The sequence below is a fragment of the Triturus cristatus genome, chromosome 1_2 (assembly GCF_964204655.1).
Source record: "Triturus cristatus chromosome 1_2, aTriCri1.1, whole genome shotgun sequence".
NCBI classification, from domain to species: domain Eukaryota; kingdom Metazoa; phylum Chordata; class Amphibia; order Caudata; family Salamandridae; genus Triturus; species Triturus cristatus.
Genome location: NC_140580.1, coordinates 1,089,504,796 through 1,089,515,216, shown reverse-complemented (window position 1 = coordinate 1,089,515,216; position 10,421 = coordinate 1,089,504,796). Strand labels below are relative to the sequence as shown.

At 42.8% G+C, this 10,421-nt stretch overlaps 1 protein-coding gene across 1 annotated transcript in view; it reads right to left on the bottom strand.

Moving 5' to 3' along the window:
• Positions 1–3,469: 3,469 nt before the first annotated feature.
• The window catches only part of LOC146868720 (uncharacterized), a 70,030-nt gene continuing 63,078 nt past the window's right edge, over positions 3,470–10,421 (bottom strand). Inside the window, exon 9 of the mRNA XM_085624152.1 lies at positions 3,470–4,166. Coding sequence (XP_085480278.1) covers positions 3,599–4,166 — 568 coding nt within the window. The 3' untranslated portion in view covers positions 3,470–3,598. The remainder of the gene's footprint in view (positions 4,167–10,421) is intronic.

The following is a 10,421-nucleotide window of genomic DNA, read 5'->3' as shown; positions in this document are numbered from 1 at the left end:
ATGGACTAGATAGACTATAGTCTTAGAAAAAGTTTATTGCAGTTTTTTCTTACCTTGTTGGAATACTGTGCCAGGAACCTCTATTGACTCTGGCAGCGCAGCCCTTTGAGGGTCTTTCTGTCGATGCTATGCACATGTTGCAATCAGGATGACTTACATTGTAGTGATTTCAATAAGGTCATGAAGTAGAAGCAGAATTTAGGTCTGCATTACTATAGGAAAATGCCAGAAAGGTTTTCCCTTTTATCTAGTATATGAACCAGAGTTTTCACCAAATGCTTGTGTTTAGTAATATTTTTAAGTAGGGTACACATTCAACTGTGTCCTTACCTGGACCTTTGGGTCTGAATTAACTCGGAGCAGGTGCAGCTATAACCTTTTTAAACATCTACCCTAAAGGCTGTACTTTGGGACACAGACCAGCAATGGACTTGTTTCATCCCATGATTTGTGCAATTTATAGATACTATTCTTAACAGAGACAAATAGGTGGACCCCTATCACAAATCCTTCAGGAACTACACAGCTATTCTTAGTTGGAATATTGTATGTTTTTATTGAGCGATAAATCAGGAAGTACATCATAAAATGTGTTAAGTGAACAAGGGCATCATAACAAAATATAATTCTGGAACCTGCAAATCTTGTTCAGAATAAATAGAACAAAATGTGCTTGATGTAAGGTAATTATTCCAGAAGTACAACATGAAAGAGACCAGCCATACACAGACAGATATGCATTAATAACAGTACTTATCGTCTGTACCGGGGGGGGGCTAAGTTTGAAGAGAGGGCCGTCATATTGCTCTTTGCACAGTATGGCATCTTTCTTCTTTTTGCTGGCCAGACTACACTGATTAATAATATTATCACCATGTACCTAGGTGTCACTTGGTTCCTGCCCAGAGCCTATAGTGAACTTTAAGACGATATGAGTGTGAGGGCTGATTACTATCTTTCAAATCAGATGCTTGCTAGGAAGATAATTAAAAGGAAAAGGCAGTACGTATTAAGAACAACAGACTTTATAACTAAGACCTATGTGTAGGAATACCAGACCAAGAAGGGAGACCAAATTGCTTTATTTTGTTGTATTGTTTACCTTTTGTAAGAATTCTGTTTTTTTTATCTTAGAAAGAGATCACTAATCCCTATGCCTATTGTTTGCCTTTTGCAAAGCATTGACAATTCACAAGTAGTGAAAGGCACATAATTTATTTTGACAACATAAATGATGGTCTGCTCCTGCCATGTGGGTGGAGCCAAGCCAACAGGAATTATCATGTGTCAATGATTATTTTTGTAACTCTACTGACCGTGTGAATAATCAACTGAATAAGATTGGAGGGTGCACATACCTTAGAGGTTGTTTGAGTACTTTGAGAAAAGAGCACAATTTTGAGTATTCTTTGTCTGACAATGATCATTTTATGATTCTCATTGCGTTAAAATTGTGATGCACAAATGTATTATCTACATGCGCATTATACGAAATCTGTCAAATTCAGAGGGTTCCAGCATAAGTCTAAAACCTCCTGTGAGACAGCAGATTTATAGGATAACCACAGACTTTGTAAGTAATTTGAACTATAAGCAGGATGAAATCTTTTTTCTTTGTTAAATTATTGAAGTGGTTCATAAAGGAAATTATACCTCGGTAGATTAGCTATCAGTATGAAATTACAAATTTGATATTTATATAGAATCCGACCACCCTGTCTTAAAACCTGATTACATGTTAAGAGCTCCACAATAATCCATGTTTTCCTTCAAACAATTTTTCCTTCAACTTTAAGACTGGGGCGAAATACACATATTTTTTCAGTAATATTATTAAGGCACTCTAACCAAATATTCATTAAAGGTAGTATTGCAGGGGTGGCTCGAATTGCATGGCATGTCTATTTATGGAAAAATTGTAACTGAGATTGGATGGCGATTACTCGGGCCTGCGGTAAAACAATGTTGCATGTGTTTCAGAACTAAGGCATTATATTGTGTCAAATATAGGGAAATGGCTCTTGTATCAACATTTTCCTTTGTAATTTCCCCCAAGAGAACCTTTATCTGGTGGCCTTTTATGAAAGGAACCATGCAATCTTTTTTAAACTGTATTTGAGCTTTAAAGTAATGGCGCTGAAGCAAACAACAAACATTCTGTTGTTTGCACTCATGATATTTCAATTGATAACAGTGTTTAAATTAGACTTGTATTGTTTGGTTGATATTTTGTTGGAAAAATATACCTGTACACTTCAGGGTTTATTGCAAAAAATCTTAAACCTGTTTAATTCAGGCTTTGACAAATGTGGGGACTTTTTTGACTGATTGTATTGTAACCCTATAAAGTATTAAACATTCGACAGGAACTGAAATTACTTGACAGGAGATCCCTCTGTTTAGAAAATGGTGCCATCATGCGATCTGTGCAAAGTCAAAGCATTTAGATCCACAGACATAACAGTAAGCAAAGGGTCTGATGCATCAAGGAGCTGCTGCTTCCATATTAATGTGAGAAGGAGACCAAGGGCATCATTGTTGTGTAGAAATTTCCATTATTGTATTTTTTTTTTTAAAGCTACATTGGAAGAGATAACACATTCAAAAATGTGGGTTGTATGTGGAAACCTCAAATACTTCCGCTTTGCTCCGACTGATGGGTCTTCTCCATCGTGATGAACATGAGTAGTCATCAACCAGATGATATAGATCCCATTTTAAGTGGATTCCTGCCAACAAACTAGTGTCAGATGGGTCCCTGTAAAGATGAGAAGTCCACAAAGTTTGGTCTGTTGGAGGATTACGTAAACAGAAAACAGTGTCTGAGAATTAAACGCTGTCTTACTGACCCTATAATATCTCCTTCCTATTCTATGAAATGAGTTCATATTTTTAGACAGTACAACACCCATGTTCTTTACTAGTCAACAAGAAATGAGATTCCCAGCACCTAGGCCTTCTGATGACGCATCACTGGACACCTGATGTGATATTTTATTGTAATCCCGATTTTACTTGCATCTTTTATGGCTGAAATATTGCAGAAATAAAGATTAATGATGATGATAATACTTCACCCAGCAATCTTGACATTGCAAGGTGTGGTAATTTCCGTGTGCGGTATTACCACCCTTATGTGGGAAAGACCCATATGATTAGGGAAATATCACATACAACAGAGTTTCTGCACTGATTCTCACATGCTTTTTCACTCATTCCAGGATTTGCAGACATATTCCACTAGAAATGTCCAGAGGCGGCACTATTACTGCATTTTCTGTAAACCCACATGTTCCACAGCTCCTGTCACCAGATGAATCAGGATTTCCTCAACTTTGGAAATGAAGACCTTATGGATAACAAAGTTAATGTTGAAAGTACTTAAGACTATTAATCCTCTCCCAGTGACCCACAGAGTTACTAAATTGTGAAAGATCATAATGTTTTATGTTCTCTATCGATGGATTGTTAAAGAGCATTTTTGAAATTGAAAAATAATCTCATTTAATAAAAAGAAAAAACATATTCATTAAAAAAAAGAAAATGTATCCTATTGATGGGTTTGAATGCAGTGTTTTTTTGCAAGTATCTGTACCTCTCAAAAGTTCTTTGTCAGTAATTCATTAATTTTGTCTCTTGTGTCCGCGCAAAGCAAATTCTCATCCAGGCTTACTTGAACCAGAAAACTATGCGTGTTGGTGGTTAGGCTTTCAATGATCGCAGTAGCTCCGTCCTCTCCTATGTTGTTTGAGTCCAGATCAATTTTGGTAAGGCTCCGGTTAACTTTGAGCATGTCTGCCAGAAGTCTTGTCCCTTCATCACCAAGATTATTCTCATCTAAGAGCATGTGGGTGATGTTAGTGTTGATCTTCATGCTGTCAAAAAATTCCATCCACCCTTCTAAGCTTTCAATGTTGTTTTGGGCCAAGCCAAGGTACTGGATGGGAGGGTTCATTCGAACAAAAGAGGCTACACTCCATAGACCTTTGCTCGTGAGTTTGTTGCCACCAATATCCAATTCAATGAGATTTAAAGATCTTGATGGGTTGTTCTCTGTTGTTGGAGGGATTTGCAGTCTGGCTTTATCTTTATCTCTTGTGAGCAAGTCTGACAGCCCACTCATTAGTTCTGTGATACCTTCATCACCCATTTCATTTCCAAATAATCTGCAAGTAGAAAATAAGAAAGAAAATAAATATTTTTTTAAGACTCTCTGATTGTTTTTTAATCATTGAATAATTGCAAGTATTGTGAGTTTGTCATACTTCTTATCCGATGTACACATCTATTTTGCTATTACTGTTATTATTGTAAAAGTCGATGCCAATGTGAATAACAATACATTCATGTACAAAAACGCATCTTTATTGATAATTCGCCCATTGTGAACTTCACGTCAACACCAACTCAGAAATACTTAGTTATGCAGGCCCTGAGACAGGCCCGAGGTCACTGATCGACAGATCACAGGTGGGGTAGCATGTAGCCAGCAGACAAATGAGCGAACAGGAAATCCCAGATCAATCCCACAAACAGGTGCAGCGACGCAACAATGGTCCAGGGAGATTGCCCCCAAAAAGCACACATGGTTGGAAGGGTGTGCACGTTCCCAAAACACCATAAAGTCAGATACCACATGAAGTTGGGAACACTTAGCCAATCAGGACACACCACACACACTACATGCAGTGATTACGCGCTCCCATGCCAGACATCTGGACACATTATCTACTGGCAGAATTGTGTCCATGCAAAGTTGAGGCCCACCTGGATTTCTCATCCAAAGGATTAATTTATGGCTCCAAAGACAGCGGTCCAGATTCCTCTCTGAAAAAGGACTGGCGGAACCATTCTATTGCATCCTATGAACTGTATGAATCTATGTTGGACTGATTATAAATTGAGGCAGTCCTCAGATCCTATGCCTGTGACTGTGCTCCCGGCCATACTGTTTAATGAAACAAACTGTTCCTGTTTTGCCAAGCGCCTCTTGTTTTTTCAAGGTATTTCATGTACAAGCAACATTACAAAGTCTGCATTTGCAAAATCACAGAGTTTGTGACTAGAACATGGCTTTTCCTATTTACTAACCCCATTTTGCAGCATGCAAAAGCTTTGCAAAATGGCTTTTGTTATCCATTCCAAATCATAATTAGGAGGAGGGGATGAAAGGGTCATCCCTTCCTGATTGAAGGTTGACATGATATTCACCAAAAGTTTGTGACCGCAATTGCAAATGATTGATAAATTCAGAGGAGGTAACTGATTCGCAAAGGGGAAAGACCCTTTGTAAATTCTTGCAGGGAACCTCAGGAACAGCAAGCAGTGGTCCACCGACTGCCATTCCCGATGTATTCTCAAATAGGATTGTTTTTTAAAGATCATGGGCTGCTTCAAAAAAAGATTCCCGTTTGGTAATGAAAACACAGGGATGGTGGTCTGCTGTTTCTTGAAGACACCCAGCCCCATGCCTGTAGCCAATTGCAAATAGTGACTTGCCTAATTCAATAGGCCGATTTTTCCGTGACACCTTGCGATTGGAGATTTGCAACATGATTAGTACATCAGTTGAACTGCAAAATTAGATACAAATCGCAAATTTGCTATGCAATTTGCAACCACTTTTTGCTACCGGTCTGTTGGACATTAGGTGCCTTGGTTCTTAGCACTTCTGATATTCTATTTTGTGCCACTGCATTCTCTTACCACCTCACACTTAACATTGTTTTCTTCTTCTTCTCTCCATACGTGTGCTTCTCTAAATGCTCGTCAGAGAAGGCTGTGAATAGGTTTACTATGAATGTAGGTCAAACCTAGTGAAATGCTACATTATATATTTCATAATGTCCCCTTCTTCTATGATGTCACTTCCGACCTCTCCAGTATGCCTCTCATGATAATTACTAGGTGTTAGAAATGGGATTTCTGGTTGGCTAGGGCATGCACCTAAGCCAGGTAGAAACCACCACTCTAGTCAGGCAAGGGAGTAACACGCTGAAGATAACCCCTGCTCACCCCATTTGTCTTTAAATACGTGCGTGTCAGAGTGCAATGCAAGCATGCAAGTGTGAACCTTAGCAGTTGTGTCCTGGCGGTATGTATTCAGATATTCTCCGAGAGCCCTCATTCGTTGTCATTGGCATTCTTAATGTTTGGAGGATTGCAAAGTGCTTTGCAATTTGGATTTTGTCTAATCCAGTCATAAATAGAGGCAGGAGGCTGGTTGTTAAAGTTCGTTGTGTGCCTGCTCCATTCTGGTTCCCGGGGATATGGCTGTGGTTATTAAAAGATCTCTATATTCACTCTAAAAATAATGAGTTGAGCTGCATGACTGGTCTGGGAGATCAAGTTTTGCCCGAATGTTTTCCTTAAGGTAAGGAATCTCCATTCATTTAGTGGAAAAAAACACATGTATGATGGTGGTGAGAGTGAAGGGGTATGCAGGGGTGGAAGAGTACTGCAATCATTGTCAGAAGAACTTATTCTCTCATTTATGCGCCAGCAATAATTCTCCCGCTGTCAGTCAAAGCCCATTATTTAATCGTATAATAAAATGGGCATGTTATGTCTGTCTTAGAGAATACTTGAAAATCAGCAGAAGCCAGTATTTTTCTGCGTTACTGTGCGGCAAATATAATGATTGCTTTTAATCATAAACACAATGAAGGGACGCTTTTTCCTCAATAGGGGCCTTGGCTCAGCATGGCTCATCCATTATGAGGGTGTGGGGGCCTGTCATATTTTATGTTTCGCTCCTTGCTGGGCACTCATTGCAAACCTTTACACCCTACCACTTTCAAATGTCACCAGCCGCCACTGCCCCATTGGTAGCCTGGCAGAGCAGTCGGGCTTATCCCAGAGGTAATGTGTAAAGCGTTTGCGCAACACGTTCACACAGCAGCGACACACTAGGCACACCACAAAAGATACTCTTCACAAGGTTATATAAATAATAGCCTTTGCATTACTCATAAAACACATTAGAATGCAATCAAATACGTACACTGTGCCACCTGGCACTAGGTATTACTTTACAGGGGATTATATACATTATAGGGCCAATCGGGCTACTGTCATAACCATTAGAACACACAAGTAGTGAAAACCCCAAACAACCAGTAATTACTGGCAAGAGGCATTTAGCATAAACACATTATGCATAAATCATATTTGGCATACATCCTAAATTAATAGTGCACCACAGTAACACTAATAAGGTGCACACACCACCTCAGGGCCTTATGTTCAACCAAAACATGGAGGCGATCTCCAGGCCGTCTGGCCTTATCCTCTGGGCCCGTCTTGGGCTTACCCGCAATGCCCTCTGTCCTACAAGGTCAGGGCTCTCCAAGCTCTGTGTGTCCCTTCCTTCTGGACACGGAGCTTCCACTAGCCCCCTGGCTGCAGTTGCAGCCTTAACAATGAACCCAAAAAGACCTGCAAAGCAATTGGGGGGGGATGAGTGCAACCCACCCTTGTCTCCCCTCAAACAAGAATGCCCCCACGTTGCAGCTGCCCGCAATTTGGCGGCGCAGCTGTGCGAACAAACAGGCACCAACAGTGAACCTTGGAAGCCGCCCTCACCGGGGCTTGCAGTTGCAGGGAAATGTGCACACGTAGGCACCAAAAGTGGGCCCTGTAAGCCCCACTCATCGGGGCTTCTCTTCCCTCGCAGGGCCAATCGCCCAGAAGGGTGCAGCCGCATGAAGCCCGTGAGGCTCAGATCCTCTTCCACGGTGTCCGGCGAGCCTGCGAGGCTCCGTCTTTCATGCTGACCAGCCCCGCCCACAGTCAGGCTCTGCCTGACTTCCGACTACTTTCCGTTTCGGCGCTACTTACGCTGCTGCACTCTGGCGGTTCACAGTTGGTGCGAGCCCATGAGGCTCCGGTTCCTCCCGCAGTAGGGGCACCGAACAGGAAGCAGGCAGTGCTTGTGGCTTCTCCCTCACAGAAAGCGCTTCTCCTGTGCTGAGCCCCAGAGTCACAAGGGGCAGAGCTGGGCAGAGGAATAGCAGGCAGACCAGCACGTAGGGACCCTAAGCAGAGGGGCAGTTCCTGCAGCCCCTCCCCAGCAGTTAAGAGCTTGGTCCCAGACGGTGGTTTCTCCTGGCAGTCCAGCAGCCTGCTGGCTACTAGTCCCAAGTAAGCACAACAGCACACCTTACATGGGGTCACAGCCCCAATATTTATACACCCTATGTTCTCTGTTCTCCCTCTGGCACAGGGCTCTGTGCCCGGTCTAAACCAGTTCTTAGGGGCACTTAACATTTTATTTACAGTGCACAGCAACCTCCTTTGTAAGTGTAGGCTCTGGCCCCAGACTCACCACAGGTGGGCAGAGCCAGCATTGTGGAAGGCAGACATAGTCCTATTCAGGCCCAGGTGCTACTCCTGCCACTACTCCAAATGCAGATCGGCCTATTCAGCCTAGAGCTGACTCATCCAGACCCTCTGGAGCCACAGCACCTCCCCAGCCCCTGTCACTCCAGAGCCAGATATGCAATACACATCAGACAGGCACAAAGACATATAGCAAACAGAAATGCCCACTTCTAAAAGTGGCATTTCTAAAATAGTGACAACAAATCTGCGAACACCATTACGTAGCATTTATTACCACTATTCCAAACATACCAAACTTGATCATGCCACTACTCTCATATCAGGAATTACCATTGACACACATATCAGAGAATCCCCAATGCATTCCTATGAGAGGGTAGCCTCACAGTAGTGAGAAACCAAAATGGCTGTTTGTTACTACCAGGACATGCCACACAGTTATGGTACATGTCCTGCCTTTTACCTACAGTGCACCCTGCCCGTTGGGCTAGCTAGTTCCTACCTTAGGGGTGACTGATATGTACGAAAAGGGGAGTCACAGACGTGGCACCCACTTCATGTGCCACATCACAGCAGCAGTAAACTGTGTGCGCAGGCCCTGCAATGTCCGAGGCCTGAGACAGATTTAAAAGGCTACTTTGGTGGGTGGCGCAATCAGCGCTGCAAGCCCACCAGTAGCATTTAATTTACTGGCCCTGGGTATATGAGATACCACTCTACAAGGACTGATAGGTAAATTAAATATGCCAAACAGGTGTAGACCAATCCTACCACGTTTACCATAGAGAGCACATGCATTTCACTGGGCAGCAGTGATAAAGTGCCCATAGTCCTAAAACCACCAACACCAGGTCAGAAAAATACCAGGAGGAAGGCAAAAAATGTAAGGGATGGCCCTGACACTAGGGCTATCTGGTATTGGAAAAAAAAGTTACATTGTTTGAAGATATTTATGGTTTTAGGAACTTGGGGGCTCATTATGATGACAGGCGGACATCAGTCCGCCCGCCATCATAAGAGTGATGGGACCACCCGCCAGACGTGCGGCAGTCCCACCAGTGCAATTACCATTGCGGGCGGTGCTGCTGGCTGCAGCACCGTCCGCAATGGTAAAAGACCATGCACAGCATTTCCCTGCACCACGTGGCAGGCACCACGCGGTGCACGGAACTGCAGGTGGGTACCATGGGAACCCCCCCAGTGCACCCCCTCACCACCCCCCCCACAGAGGGGGCCCGCAACAGGCCCCCAAAGCCAATCCCCTCCAGCCTTTCCATGATGGCATCGAAGCCATGGAAAGGCCCCTCAAACACCCACATCCTAATATGGCGGACGGTGACTGCTAGGCACAGCCACCATATTAGTGGCCCAGCTCCGCCCAGCAGACACTCATAACGATTGCCACCTGTGGAAAAGCAGCGGACGGACTTTGCGTCCGCTGCGATACCCACCACCATCCTAATATGGCGGTGGGTAATGCTCTTCACGATGGCGGAACGATCGTCACTGCCGGCCCGGTAGACAGTTCTAATTTTATTTGTTTGCTACGGCACATAGATCTACCAGTGATGAAGTTGTATGTTGTTTAAACAGTTGTAGACAAGTAGCATTACTGAGTTTTCCTGCAAATTAAGACGTCATTCGTTTATCTCCTTCTGTAGTTTAGTAGTTGTTTGAGTATAAAGTGTTATTGCACCCCAATGTTAAACACAAATAGGCCCTAGTCACAAATTGTGTGTCAACCCTACCATTGGACAAAAAATCTATTTGTGGTTGTTTTACCCTTTGACTACGCAGCTTGCAACAATGCAGCTGTAGATGTTTCAGAGCTTTAACCCCAGCCTCAGATAGTTTTGCTATTTTGGGGTATTTATTGTCCATGATATAATGGGCAATCAATACCCACAAAATAGTAAAACTATCTGAGGCAAGGTACAGCAAACCATCCTACCTCAATTTCCATTCCCAAAAAGGAAAAAATAAATTTAAATTTAAATCAGGCCATGTCTCTTAAAGGAACAAGGGCTACTTAAAAAAATGTTTTTACCTTTTGGTAAGAAATTGGGAGAGTAGTGCTG